This window comes from Neovison vison, chromosome 2 (genome assembly GCF_020171115.1).
Source record: "Neovison vison isolate M4711 chromosome 2, ASM_NN_V1, whole genome shotgun sequence".
NCBI lineage: Eukaryota > Metazoa > Chordata > Mammalia > Carnivora > Mustelidae > Neogale > Neogale vison.
In genome coordinates this window covers 15,114,432-15,129,918 of record NC_058092.1, presented here as the reverse complement: position 1 = coordinate 15,129,918, position 15,487 = coordinate 15,114,432, and the positions used below count along the sequence as shown (strand labels likewise).

The 15,487-nt window shown below is 37.1% G+C and overlaps 1 protein-coding gene across 18 annotated transcripts in view; it reads left to right on the top strand.

Annotated features, from left to right (window-relative positions):
- The window catches only part of EIF4G3 (eukaryotic translation initiation factor 4 gamma 3), a 350,821-nt gene that overhangs the window by 265,375 nt on the left and 69,959 nt on the right, over positions 1-15,487 (top strand). For 13 of the 18 annotated variants that reach the window (XM_044237358.1, XM_044237359.1, XM_044237356.1 and 10 more), the window contains 4 exons: positions 2,605-2,738; positions 4,267-4,386; positions 4,762-4,872; positions 12,032-12,202. In XM_044237358.1, coding sequence (XP_044093293.1) covers positions 2,605-2,738; positions 4,267-4,386; positions 4,762-4,872; positions 12,032-12,202 — 536 coding nt within the window. The remainder of the gene's footprint in view (positions 1-2,604; positions 2,739-4,266; positions 4,387-4,761; positions 4,873-12,031; positions 12,203-15,487) is intronic. The other 5 variants (XM_044237357.1, XM_044237353.1, XM_044237350.1 and 2 more) reach the window with 1 other exon arrangement.

Here is a 15,487-nt window from a genome sequence, read left to right as displayed (position 1 = left end):
TAGGTACAACTTTTTTCATAGTCTGCGAAATCTGAGTGACTTCTATGTGAGATTGGATTTGAAAGCAGAATACCAGACATCAAAAATAATCTTAGACAAAAATTAGTGATGTACAACCAACATTTTTTAACATGGAGAATAAAAAATTGTCAGTGCATTACAGGAGCAAGGGCAAATATTTTATTTAAATCTGTATTTGTTCTAAAAAAACTTTAAAAATTGTATTTGTTCTGAGTCATAGAGTCATTATATTTCTTATTGGGAGTTGTAGTAAGAAATGTTTGAAAGTCACTGATAGATACCACCACCACCTTAATAAACTGATCTTTTCACTACCAGTAAACTGCTGCCAATGGGCTTGATGAAATTGTAGGGGTATGTTATAGTAAAATTTTCTTTTAACTTTAGGACTCAGTATACTAAAATTCTAAAGATCTAGGCTTGTATTATATCACGAAGAACTTGTGGCTACCCCAGTCCTTTAGTAGATTGAGACACTATTGTCGTTTATAGGAGTGAGAGTGTGTGTGTGTGTGATGTGTTTTTGAGTAAGCTTTATGCCTAGCATGAGGCTCAAATGCATGACTCTGAGTCCCGTGCTCTGCTGACTGAGCCAGCCATACGCCCCCTGTCAGTTATATTTTTATCCTTTGGCAAGGAAAAAGTACCCAACCATAGGCCCCAACTATATTGAACAACTAAATTGTGATATACCCTTGCAGTAATTGAAAAATAGCAATTAAAAAAAATTTTTTTAAGACTTTATTTATTTATTTGGCAGGGAGATAGAGCACAAGTAGCCAGAGCAGCAGGCGGATGGAGAGGGAGAAACAGTCTCTCTCCTTAGTGGGGAACCCAACATGGGCTTGATCCCAGGATCCTGAGAATGTGACCAGAGCCGAAGGCAGATGCTTAACTGATTGAACCACCCAGGCTCCCTGCCAGTTTAAAATTTAGATCCCAGTAAACTGCCTGCCTTTTAATGAATATAAGAAGATAATAAGGATTTGGTTGAAAATATCTACAGTGTTCTCACAGACCATCATGAGTCTATCACCTATATATTAAGAATCACTAACCTAAAAAAGGACCCAAAGAACTATCGTGAAGTGATCTGGGGCCTGATTTTGTTGAAAGTTTTGTTAATTAAAAGAAAAATACTGTGACTTGCTTTCCTTATCCAACAAAAATTTCAGGAAATTCTCCAACTTTATATAATGAGATTAGGATTGTGAGAAATGATAGCTCTAACAATAGTCATAGTAGCAAAGTGAGTGCTATGGCAAAAAACTAATTTGAAATTAATATTAAAAATATTATTATTGGTGGGAATAACGATAGTGCCACTGCTATGGAAAACAGTATGGGGGTCCCTCAATCAATTAAAAATAGAGACACCATATGACCCTGTAATTCTGCTTTTGGGTATTTACCCAGCGAAAACAAAAACAGAAATTTGAAAAGACATCTGCATCCCTATGTTTATTGCAGCATTATTTACAATAGCCAAGATCTGTAAGCAGCCTCAGTGTCCACTGATAGATGAAAGGATGGTAAAGATGTGTGTATATACATGTGTTTTTGCATGCATGGTGTACCCACACACGGTGGAGATTACTCAGCCATAAAAAAAGAATGAAATCTAGCCATTTGCAACAGTGTGAATGGATCTAGAGGGTATTGTGCTTAGTGAAATAAGTCAGACAGAAAAAGACAAATACCATATGATTTCACCGATACATGGAACCTAAAAATCAAAACAAAAACAGAAACAGAACAACCTGTGATTGCCAGAGGATAGGTAGATGTGGGTGGGCAAAAAAAGGTAAATGGATTAAGAGGGTCAGACTTTCAGTTACAAAATAAGTCACAGGGATGAAAAGTACAGCGTAAGGAATGTGTAGTCAATAATATTGTAATAACTTTATATGGTGACAGGTGGTTAATACACTTACCATGGTAAGTGAGCCTTTTGTAATGTATGTAATTGTCAAGTCACTATCTTGTATATCTGAAACTAATACAATATTTTGAGTCAACTATACTTCTAAATAAAAACTAGTTATATAATATATATATAATATATATAATAAAAACTATACCACTAAATAAAGTAAAACATGGTCGGGGGAAAAATTATATATAGCTGGTTAGCCTTTTCAGAATCTAACAGAAGTTATTTGTATTTATTTTGTGTCCTTTTGCCTTTTTTTCCCTCCAAAATAGCATTTCCAAGTGAATAACCGAAGTCTCCTTTTACGTGAAACCAAAGAGTATTATAGATTCCTTATTTCTGAGGTATTTTAAGGCCTGGTAGTCTATCTAATGAATATTATTACATGTTTCTGGCCAAAGCCTGCCTAATGTGTATATTAAGTGGTTTCTGTAGCAATTTCAGATTACAGGCTAATGGTATTCAGAAGGGATCAAGGAACATAAGACAGTTTAAAATTTTTATATGACATTTTTCTGACTGTAGCTCAGTGTTTGCTTTGTATTTTAGTCTGTGACAGGGTAAAGTGAATATCGGAATCCAGTTTGAACTCTTAGGGGTTATCCATATAATGACCCTAGAGACTTGTTTGTCTGCATCTCTTTTTCTAGATTCCTGGAAGCCTGCTGACACTGAAGGCAAGAAGCAGTATGACAGGGAGTTTTTGCTGGACTTCCAGTTCATGCCAGCCTGTATACAGAAACCAGAGGGCCTGCCTCCCATCAGTGATGTGGTTCTTGACAAAGTAAGCTGTATGCTCAGAGAAAGTTCTTTCTACAGGGAACTGGATTCAGTTATCAGTACAGATGTGTGAAGTATGAGTAGTTTTTAGAAATTGTTAGCCTATATGTATTTGAATTAAAATATATAATGTTTAAGTCTTAGAGTTTTCCTACATATTGTTGGATTTGGGGTTTATTGTGGATTACTGGATCTTTGGGGTTTGGTGCATATTTGAGTGGTATTGTTTTAAAATTCATTCGTTGCCTGGTTATTATTGCTATTGCATAGTTATGTAAAAAATGTGTTTCTGCTGGGCTAATACAGCTAAAGGGATATGGAGCTCTTTTGTTCACTGTTCTAGAATTCCATTATGGAGTTAGAATGGCATTGAGGACAGGTCAGATGCCTACAAGTGTATTTGGCAAATCAAACAAGTGGTAATCAGCATAATTCGAATAATGTTATATCTCAGAATTTCTCTAATAAATACTTGTAGTGATTACTTTTCAGTTTTGGGAAATAAATAGGCATCTTTTCCCTTTACATCTGAGCTTAATAGTGCGTATAGGAAATTAGTACAATATTTATTTTGTCTTTATTAAGTTAAAAAGAGTAGAGTCAGATGTGTAGCTGCCCAAGTGATTTTATGTCTCTCAATGATGAACCAGTGATGATGACAGAGCTTAAAATATTTTTGTTTTGAAGAGAAAATATTAGTCCTTTTTGAAGCATAGAGGGTAACTGTCTTTCAGAACGAGATCTACCTCTTTTTGAGATTTCCTGCAGCTGCTTATCCAATCCCTATGTATATTATTCTCCTCTTTAAAGCAACAAGGTTTCTTATTTCTCTTGGTATCTAAGTCTTCTCTCTTGGGTACTTATGGTAGTGCTAATTTGAGACTGTTCAGAGGGTGGGTTTTACATACCCTAAATTGAGTTATCGTCTAGAAGATATTCTTTGTTGTCTCCCTACCTTACTGGTTTCTGACTTCACCCAGTTACTAGTTGATTTCTCCCTGAGCTCCTTCACTTTGTTTCGTCTGCCGTCACAATACATGCCTATACAAAGCCAGATAGCTCCAATTAACAAGGTGGATTGAGTGAGATTTTTAAAATATCTCCTTTAGAGACTTACTGTTCACTGAGAATGTTTGCTTTGCTAACCATAAAACAACAGCACAATTGACATAAATGATAACGGGATTTTTCAAAGCAAGTGCTCTGATGTCCTGGTGAATATCCTGGAAAACATTCCCTCATTTGTCCCTACTTCATAGGATCTTAGAGCTTTTCTTGTGCCGTTCTGCTGGTCCTTGAGTATCTGTGGAGCCAGTCTACTTACTATGTCTAGCCTCTCTTTGGAAATTTTAGGCCTAATCACTCCCAGGAATAAGTCCAGAGACGCGTCCGTGGTTCAGATGGGACTTCACTGCTTCAGAAAACCAGTGTTCGTCATTTCAGTTGACATAACTTTTCAGTCTGAGTTTTTACTTTCTGGGCACCGAGTGTTCTGAAACTTGTGTTAAGCTTTCCTTTGCTTCTTCATGCAGATCAACCAACCCAAATTGCCAATGCGAACTCTGGATCCTCGGATTTTGCCTCGAGGACCAGACTTTACTCCAGCCTTTGCAGATTTTGGAAGGCAAACCCCTGGTGGAAGAGGCGTACCTGTAAGTGCAAGTTCCCTACAACCTAATTAGTTAGAAACTGTTAGAGACCACATGACAACTTGTCATGGCAAGAGAGCGGCATTTTTTCGTTGATTCCTCTAACCAAGAAGATGTAGAAGAGGTGAAGACTGTCTTTTTTTCCAACTAATATTAAAACAAATAAAGAATACACTGAGTTGTTTTTACCTGAGAGAAATTGGTCTGCATTAATTTGGTCTTGATTTTTTTACATATTTTTTTCAATTGAACTGCAGATGGGTTAAAAATAGAGCTAACCTTAAATAGGATTCCTGCTTTATTTTGAGGTGTCCTGATATAGTTGAGATCTCTGATGACATTCAGCTAATGGTCATGTCTTTGTCTTTGTTTCTACAGATTTGCAAAGTGCAGAGCAGGCATGGATTGCCAATTCTGGAACAGAGCAAAGCCCCAGCTTGTACTCCACTGGCGATGTCGCACCCACCCCTGAAGAGCCTGCCTCTAGGGGTGCGCTGAATCCTTTTTTTTTTTTTTAACAATAGTCTCTGGTGTTATGATATTTTCTGTTTTGTTTTTCTCACTTACTGTAGGTTGTGAAGTCACTATACGAACACATGACATGTACAAAAGAGTGCAGTGTTGGTACACTGCAGGTTGCACTTACACCCCCATTGGCAGGCTCTTCAGCGGTAGAAGTGACGTCACCAGTGGAGTTATGCTGGGGCACTGCGCTGTGCAAGATGTGGCAGGCTGTGCCTACTCCCTGCTTTGTAGACTTGCAGAAAGCATGGGGGAAGGTTGCCAGTGATGTGAATACCTGTTTTTCCCAAATTAGAGTGGTTCAGAGAGCACTTAATTTAAACTTCTGGAGGAGCTTGGAGTTTGATGTACATTTGCAAATCTACTTTATTTTGTTTGTAAAAATACTTTTATTTAAGGTGACACTTTTTATTTTTACCATCACCTTTTTATTTCTGGAGTGGCAACTTTTGAAACCTGCTTTGGAATAAGACTGTACACATCAGGAAACAAATGTCACTTTGTAGATATTTGAATTATTTATTGTTTGCCTGCAGCCAAATGCTAATTAAAAATACTTCAGTTCCTATAGTGCATTGAAGGCTTTGTGAAACCTACAGAAAATCTTCTTAATTTGAAGCATGTTATTTATTGAGCATTACCATCTTAACAATATCTCTGTGTGTGATTTTCTGTTCTCACCTAGGTTGGAAATTTAATCTTTATTTTCTGTATACTAAATTAAAATTTTTCTCAAGTTTTAATTATCTCACCAGAAAGTCTTAGAGCGCAGCTTTCTAGAAACCATTTGATACCTTATTTTTCAGCATTATTTCCCTTTTTGGTAGTGTAAAGTTGTGTTTCTATTATTGTTGGTTTTTTTTTTGTTTCGGTTTTGATATATATCTTTGCTTCGCCAAATACTGGAAATAATGTTGATGCCATTTTTTATTAGTTTCAGGTTAATAACATCTGTCATTATCATATTGCTCTGTTTTGTTCATATGTCACTCACAGAAGGTATGATTTGATGCGTCTCATCTTCCAGTGTATACTGCCACTTTACATCACCAGCTTGCTATTATTTAGTAACTAGGTATAGCAAAAAGGAAGTGCGATGGACTGAGAATAAGCTATGTCTCTTTTATAATATTGAAATTAGAAAATGAATTTTAAAATTATCACAATGTGTCTTTGCCCACTAATCTACCTGCTTACATATGTAAATGAGTTATTTGGTACCAAGAAATATGATTGGAAATGAGCCATTATGAGGAATTTGTAATGTCTCCAAAAGGGTTAGCTCTAGTTCTATTTCACTTTCTTTAAATAGCTCTGTCAGGTGACACAAGCTAATTTTTAAGTAAAATTGTGATCTCTCAGAGTAATACTGATACGTTAAGCCTAATGCAAGTATTTATTCTTCCAGCATCTCCCACAGCTAACAAACATGCTCCACTTATGTTGGTATGTTGTTGTGGATTCAAATGAGAATTTCATAGGATATAGCTATGTAACATGTAAAGGAACAGTTAATAATGCTGTTTGGAAAAAAAGAAGCAGTCTTACTCTTCATCGTTTTTGGTACCATACCTCTAATAATTTTTCCCAGCCTCCCAATTGGCTTATAAATGATTACCATTCAAAGATCTTAAGATCTGCTAGACTTAATTCTTCATGGTGTGGCCTAAGTAACTGTGACTCCTACTATAAACTTCTCTGCAAAAGACTTATTATAAGTGGGTAGCAGTTGTTTTAACATGTCATGCAGTTACGCAACATTTTCCAACATAAAGGTCTTTTGAAGGATAGTAATGTATAGATCTGTTGGAAGCACTCAGGCAGTATCCTCTCTCTACCTTTTTAAAAGTCAAATTACTTAGCAAGTGTGATGTAAAATTTTCTTTTTTATTTTTTAAAGATTTATTTATTTATTTGACAAGGAGAGAGAGACAGTGAGTGAGGGAACACAAGCTGGGGGGAATGGAAGAGGGAGAAGCAGGCTTCCCGCTGACCAAGGAGCCCAATGCCTGGCTTGATCCCAGGACTCTCAGGTCATGACCTGAGCCCAAGGCAGATGCTTAAGGACTGAGACACTCAGGCGCCTCTGTGATGTTAATTTAAATGGTAATCTGGGCAGACATCACAGAGAGCGCCCCAAGAGACTATTGAAAGAGAGACAGTGGACCGAGACTAGTAATTTACCATTCATATTTATTTCAGTTAGCTTTAAGGTTAGCTGAGCTTTTTTTTTTTAAAAATATTTAATTTATTGCGGCGCCTGGGTGGCTCAGTGGTTTAAGCCGCTGCCTCCGGCTCGGGTCATGATCTCAGGGTCCTGGGATCGAGTCCCGCATTGGTCTCTCTGCTCAGCGGAGAGCCTGCTTCCTCCTCTCTCTCTCTGCCTGCCTCTCTGCCTATTTGTGATCTCTCTCTGTCAAATAAATAAATAAAATCTTTAAAAAAAATAAAAATAAATTTTAAAAATATTTAATTAATTTATTTATTTGACAGAGGTGGAGAGAGGAAGCACAAGCAAGGGGAGCTGTAGGCAGAGGGAGAGAAAGAAGCAGGCTCCTCACTGAGCGGGGAGCCCTATACAGGGCTTGATCCCCGGAACCTGAGATCATGAACTGAGCTGAAGCCAGACACTTAACCAACTGAACCACCCAGGCACCCCTAGCTGAGCTATTATAATAATTATTATATTATAATAAAAATTCTACGGGCAGAGAGGTTTCCTGAGGTTATATCATCCTTCCCTTTCTCCATAAATGAACACTTGGCTGTTTCCCTTTAAAACATGGTAGGATGATTATTGGTCCTGTTGTGTAAGTTTAATGTTATAGTCTATGAGATAAGAGCAATGTATATTGATCTCTAAAACAGAGATGGGTATGGCTTTTTATTTAATACATTTAAGAAAAATATATGAGAGAAGGTAAAAAAAAATTAAAACTCAGTTCACCTGGAAAAAAAATGCATCTCACTAGTTAATCAATGCCAAAAAGATTTTTTTTAAAGATTTTATTCATTTATTTGACTGAGTGAGCGAGCATAAGCAGGAGGAACAGTAGAGGGAGAGGAAGAAGCAGGCTCCCCGCTGAGCATGGAACCTGATGCAGGGCTTGATTCCACGATCCTGGGATCATGGCTTGAGCCAAAGAGAGATGCTTAACCATCTGACCCATCCAGGCACTCCAATCAATGCCAAATGTTGATGTTTCATTTGAGTTGTCACATTTTTGGACCCTGAGCACATTATACCTTAAAATTCTTCTGCCAGCCAGGGAGTTCCTCTTCCAGTCAGGATTGTCTCTCCTTTAAGCAAGGAGACCAGGCTCATTTTTCTATATGTACACTTCATAACTCTTTAATTTCATGTGTGTTTAGTAAGTAAATCATTCATTATATATGGTGCATCTTTTGAAGGCTGCTGTAAATTTGATAGTTTGTATTAAGCTTTCCACATGCTCACACACACACCAAAGAACATGAAATGTTTAAGGTTAATATATCAGTATAGATAGCACTTTTTTATATAAAAGTTTTTTTTTTAAATTTTATTTTATTTACTTATTTGACAGAGAGAGACACAGCGGGAGAGGGAACAGAAGCAGAGGAAGTGGGAGAGGGAGAAAGAGGCTTACCACTGAGCAGGGAGCCTGATGCGGGGCTCAATTCCAGGACAGTGGAATCATGACCTGAGCCGAACGACTGAGCTACCCAGGCGCCCCTAGATAATATTTCTTTAAAAGTTCTTTTTCTTCTTTTGTACTGATGATAACTTACCTAGTTTTTAAGGTCCTTTTATATGTTTTATATCCCTGATCCTCATAATATAACTTCTGTGGGTAGGACTGGCATTTAATGTATGAGAAAGCCTACGTTTAACAAAGTTCAGAGACCTGCTCACAGTAACTTTGCTCATAAGTAGCAGAATTGAACAGTCCTTTTGTCTTCTAATCTGCCTTTTTTTCTGCTGTACCATAGTCTTTCCAGGCACTGATGTTCCACAAAATGATTTCATTTTCAGAGTATAAGCATGAGTACATTAGAGATTAATTTATTAAGTGTGTAAAGCATTTATAAGTATAATAGATCTGTTGAAGACTCAGTATTCTCGGTTAAATATTTGTGAACAATATCTTTCTTATTATATGCAGTGAACCAAATAATTTTCAAGGTTGTCTTGGGAGCTTGCACATAGGTTATAATACCGATTTTTTATCTGGGACTAACAGCTTATGTTATCTTTTTAATACTTACTTTCCTTTGAAACGTTGTTACCTATTTAGTAATATTTCTCACATCTTATGCAGTTCATTTGAAATCCATATATATTTGCCTTAGAGCTGGTAAAGAGATTTGGCGTAAGTCATATTTACTTCCTACGTTCAAATCTCACTGCCACATAGTCATTGATGTTTCCAGTAAGACGTTCAGGGAATGGAACTTTCATACTTGGGCGCCTGGGTGGCTCAGTGGGTTAAGCCGCTGCCTTTGGCTCAGGTCATGATCTCAGGGTTCTGGGATCAAGTCCCGCATCGGGCTCTCTGCTCAGCAGGGAGCCTGCTTCCTCCTCTCTCTCTCTCTCTCTCTGCCTGCCTCTCTGCCTACTTGTGATCTCTCTCTGTCAAATAAATAAATTAAAAATAAATAAATAAAAAAAATTTAAAAAAAGGAACTTTCATACTTCATTCAAACATGATTAAAATTATATCCCCAAATTGAGGCGCCTGGGTGGTGCAGTCATTAAGTGTCTGCCTTCAGCTCGGGTCATGATCCCAGGGTCCTGGGATCGAGCCCCACATCGAGCCGCACATCAGGCTCTCTGCTCCACGGGAAGCCTGCTTCTCCCTCTTCCACTCCCCCTGCTTGTGTTCTCTCTCTTGCTATGTCTCTTTCTGTCAAATAAATAAATAAAATCTTTAAAAAACATTATATCCCCAAATTATTATTACTATGCCTCTTATCTGATTTTCACATAATTACCTTTTATTATACCCACTAATCTTTGTTCTTGACAAATTTTTATGTGCAAATGCATGGATTAATTTAAATGTCCTATGGTATAAGTTATATATAAGTTATTTGAACTTATCCAAGCACTGAAAATATTTTAACCCACACTAGTTACCCATTCTTGTTTACACTAGAATACAACCTGAATTTTAAAAATTCAGATAATATTTAGTGTTCTGCATTCTCTTATCAGAATTGTTTTGGGGGTGCCTGGGTGACTCACTTGGTTTAGCGACTGTCTTCGGCTCAGGTCATGATCCCAGAGTCCCGAGATTGAGTTCCTCATCAGGCTCCCAGCTCTGTGAGGAGTCTGCTTCTCCCTCTGACCTCCTCCCCTCTCATGCTCTCTCTTGTATTCTGTCTCTCAAAGAAATTAATTAAATCTAAAAAAAATAATCTTCATTTCTGTTTAAAAAGAGAGAAAAAGAATTGTCTGGGCTATTATATCAAAGTTTCAGTTATAAACAAATGTTTTTATAGTAGGACTGTCCAGTTTAGCACCTGCTCCCTGTTGGTACTTTTCTACTGTGATCCTCTTCAGGTCATTTTTAGTTAAACTATGTGTGGTACCTCAGGTTTTTTAATGTGTACCAAATACTCTGAGATTGTATCATTTATTCTGAGTACTTAGCTGGATATATTTGACAAGATTAGTGTGTATTGCTCAGGTAGGCTATCTTTTGATCCTGATACATGCTTGATACTGCTATTACTGATTAGGGCAGATGGTGAAGTATAATTCTGAGAATGAGTGTTGTTTAAAGGCTTTCAGTCTTGCCAGTTTCAGCCTCAGACCATGTATTTCTTAGAACCTGTTTTTTAATATAAAGCATTGAAATTGAAGTTTCTGCTTCCTTCTCTGAATCTTCATATAAATTCAGAAGGGCAGTATTAGGGCACTAACAGAGATATGATTCTGATTTGTATGTCTTGTGTGACTTCTTTTCCTTCCGTCTTAAAGTTTAATTACAGTATTTACTCAGAATTTAGAAAATGATATAACGGGCGCTCCTGGGAGACTCAGTTAAACATCTGACTCTTGGCATATGTCATATGCATATGACATATGCATATGTCAGTATGCAATAGATCTGGGAGGAACAAAACTTACATCAACCCAAATGTTTAATCTTGAAAAGTTATTTCCTGGCATTTGAGATAGCAACTGTTAGTGATATTTTAATACACAGAATGCAAGTTTTACTTCATTATCTCTAACAGTAGTTAGTCTTAATCTGATGACCATTGTGACAGGCCAGCAAGTGTTTTTAACAGAGTGAGTATAGTGGGACTCTAGCAGGAACTAAGAACTGACAAAGAGAAGACACTTTTTTCAGGGAACAATTTAGTTAAATCTCATTTAATGAGTTAAGAAAGTCTTACTTGGGACGCCTGGGTGGCTCAGTTGGTTGGACGACTGCCTTCGGCTCAGGGCGTGATCCTGGAGTCCCGGGATCGAGTCCCACATCAGGCTCCCAGCTCCATGGGGAGTCTGCTTCGCTCTCTGACCTTCTCCTCGCTCATGCTCTCTCTCACTGTCTCTCTCTCTCAAATAAATAAATAAATAATCTTAAAAAAAAAAAAAAAAAAAAGAAAGACTTACTTTAGTATTTCTGGCCCAGGATGTTTACAGGGATCCATTAAAATCTGTAGTAAGGCTGGGTGTCTATGCTATAAAGAATTTTTTTGATAAAATTGTATTTGCATTTCACACTGACAGCTTTGTAAGCTTTGTAACTGTGATGATTACTGCCTGTGAATTTGTATAATTATTCAAGTGAGCAGCCCAAAGTCACACAGCTAGTGAAAAATAAAGCTTCAGTTTGGGGTATTCTTTTTTGTTAAGAATAATAGCAGTATCAAACAGAATTTTCCCATCACATTATCTAATTTAGGACTTCAGGGTTAGGAACTGTAGTAGTGGAAAATATTACACTGATGGTACTCTAAGGTTGTCCTCCTCTTCTCCTCCAGAAAGATCACATCAAATTGAGTGCTTAATATCCATCTTTGCGTGTAAGAAATGTTCAGTGTGATCATCAGATTTGAATTGGGAAGCACAGCAGAGGCAGTAAATTTTAAGTACACTCTGTAGATATAATAAAGAATATTCTTGTCCTAGTTGTTGAATGTTGGACCACGAAGATCTCAGCCTGGCCAGAGAAGAGAGCCAAGGAAGATTATCACAGTCTCTGTGAAAGAAGATGTGCACCTGAAAAAGGCAGAGAATGCCTGGAAGCCCAGCCAAAAACGAGACAGCCAAGCTGAGGATCCTGAAAACATCAAAACTCAGGTGAGATCAGAAACACATTCTTACATTGTTTTGGAATTACAGTGCTGTTGTTTTAATGTGCTTTGACTTGTTATTTTGTCCTATTAGTATACTAGAGATATTAATGATTTTTGTACATTTTTTGTTTTTTAAAAGCATTATTCTAAAATCTTGAGCGTAATGGGTGCCAAGTACCTACTATTTTCTTGTTTGGTTGTCAAAACAACTACTGTGTCTAGAGGGTTTATATGTCATAGACATTTAGGCTTAGATCAGTGCTTGCTTTTCTTAAAAATGTGTTTTTAGATTCTTAGTACCCTATGCTAGTCCAGTTAGCGTATTGCTTTATGTCTCCTTGTCAGGCCTTCATTTCTGTATTGTTAGAATTTCTGTATTAAGTTAGATTGGCAAACCAATCTTGTTTTGGAATAAAATTGAATTATTCGCATCTTTCTATGCATACCTGCCTGCAGAACTCCTTAGGATAAATTGAATAAATTCCTTTAATCCAAACAAAATTAATTTTTGTGTCAAATTATGTAGTCTTCATTCATCATTTGCTGTACACACAGTGCTATTTCCTATACTTGGGTTACCTCTACTATCTTTTTTGGATTTTTTGCTTCTAGGCACCAAGACTAGAGTCTCCTCTTGAATTTTGCACCTATATCAGAGTTAGGTATCACAGATCATATGCTGACTTGTCAGTGTCTCATTCCTTAAATATCTTTCCTCTCATTGTAAATAGTTTAATACAGCAGTGAAAAGCTTCAGCTCTAGAGACAGGCAAGTCCTATTAGGCAAGTTCTTAATCTCAACTGTAAAATGAAGATACTAATATTACCTACCTTTACCTACCTTTGGGGCTGTTTTGAAGATTGAATAAGGTCATATAAAGCAGTTGGCATGGTTCCTGGAACCCAGGTACTCAGTATGATGATGATCTGGGTCAGATGTTTGCCTTATACATGTAGATCTTAATTCAACACCAACATAGAACCACAAACATAGTAGATAGTATACTTGATAAACAAACTAACCAACAAAGTTGTTCATGCAAATCAAGACCAAGATGAACTTATTCATCACAAAACCATGCTGTCAAACCTCAACTGGCTGCTTGTCTTTGTTCATCTTTTTAGTGATTCCATAGCTATTTGTCCCTAAGTACATCCTCCTCCCGAGTCACTGAAATCAAGTGTCTAATTTCTTTTCAATGTATCTCAACCTTATTTTAGAAATACCTTCTGTATCTCTCCCTTCAATCCTTCTGAGAAGTGCTGATTGATAAGGGGCCTAAATGACTTGCAAGGACAGGTAAAATTCCTGCTGAATCTTTATCACTGAAGGCGAAGAGGTCTTGTTTTAGTGGTTAAGGCACTTGCAGTCGTGCCTATTTCATTAGATTATTGCAGCAGCTATGAAGGAGGGAATAGATATTTTCCTTCTTTTATATATGAGAAAATTGAAGTATCGAGAAATTAAGTTGCCCTCGGTATTGTGGAATAGTCCATTCATTGCACCTTGTAATCTGCCTGTTTACTTTGTAACCAAGTTCTCCCTATTACTGGTTAAGCTTTATTTCTGAAACATAATTTTGTTTTGAGGAATCATTCATTAATGGGCTAAGTTTTCTTTAGTGAAAAGATAAAGCAAACCCCTTGGAGAATTAATAGGCAGCTTTTTCAGGGCGAGTACAGTCCTCTTGTTATTGATACTTTTTCTTCTGAGTATGGTGCATCTTTGTTCCATTCCTTCTCTTTTTTGGTGTTTTCATTCTTCTCTTTTGCATAGGTCTACATCACGCTGACCTGGTGTTCCTGCTAATTCTGTTTCTTTACTTTTTTGTCAAAGAGTAGTTTTATTGTTGCCACTTCGACTTCTAAAATACTCTTTCATTCTGACTTCATTCCTACAGCTGTATTTTAACCAACACTATGAAAAATACCAATGACTTTATTTTTCCTATGTCATAAGATAGGACTGCCTTGAGGCAGTTCTAGGAGTCATTGCCTCATGATTTGTCTAGACTTCAACCACATGTACTACTGTATATGTGGTCCCCTGCTTATGTCTCTCTTCTCTTCTCTTGCTATAGCATTCTTACTGCTTCTGCCTGACTCTTCTACCTGAAGGACTGATTTTTAGATCTCTACCCTAGCTTTTAACCTGTCTTTAATTACCTCACTTTCAGATAAAAAAATAAATACCTCATTTTCTCTCAGCAACTCACACACTAGCCCTGTGCTCTTTCCTTGTTGTTCTCTATTCCCAAAATAGGAAACCCTCACTAATAACTCCTTCCTAAAGGAGTTTTCCCTTTCTAAAATGTCTTTTTCCCTTTCTTTTTTACTTGGCTAGTTGTTTTCTTTGTTGGTGGTGGTTTTTTAAAGATTTTACTTATTTGTTTGAGAGATAGAGCATGAGTGGAGGGGTAGAGGAGGAGGGAGAGGATCAAGCAGATTCCCTGCTGAGCAGGAAACCCCCATGCAGGGCTCGATCCCAGGACCCTGACATCATGACCTGGGGACCCTTAAGTCAGACACTTAATTGACTGAGCGTGCAAGCACCCCTCGTTGTTTATTTCTTTTCTTAATTTTAGTTTTTATTTGAGTATAGTTGATACACAGTCACTCTTAGCCAGCTCTTTTTGTCCTTCATAACCTGGCCCAATTCTCATTTGCTGGCTAACCCATTGCCTCTGACCTCTCTAACACATAAACTGCTCCCTTCTGTGCCTCCTCATTCACCTGGTGTTTGCTCATCACCTCACTTACAATTATCTTGTCTTTGCAGCTGAAGTCAGTGGTCTGGAAGGCAGCAACTGTGTGTGACACTTTATTTGTACCTGATACAGAATTTGTTGGGCCTCAAGTAGATGTGAATTAATGATTTTCAATAAAGTTATTGTTTGATGCCGATTTCTTTTTTTCATTGATGTATAATTGACATAACATCATGTTAGTTTCAGTTTATATACTGTAATGATTTAACGTTTATGTATATCAAAATGGCCACCATAATTAGTCCAGTTAACATCTGTTATCATGCATAGTTAAAATTTTTTTTTCTTGCAATGAAAACCTTTAAGAGCTACTGTCTTATCAACTTTTGTTGCAATATGCAATACAGTACTAACTGTAGTCACCTTGCTGTTCATTACTTTAATAAATTACTTTTTTATCCTAGTTTTTAAGCTCAGATTATCATCTGAAATTTTTGAGATATTTGAAGGTTGTGGTTTTTTTCCTCCTTCCTCCCTCCCTCCACCTGTCTTTATTCTTCCTTTCCGCTCCTTTCCCTTCT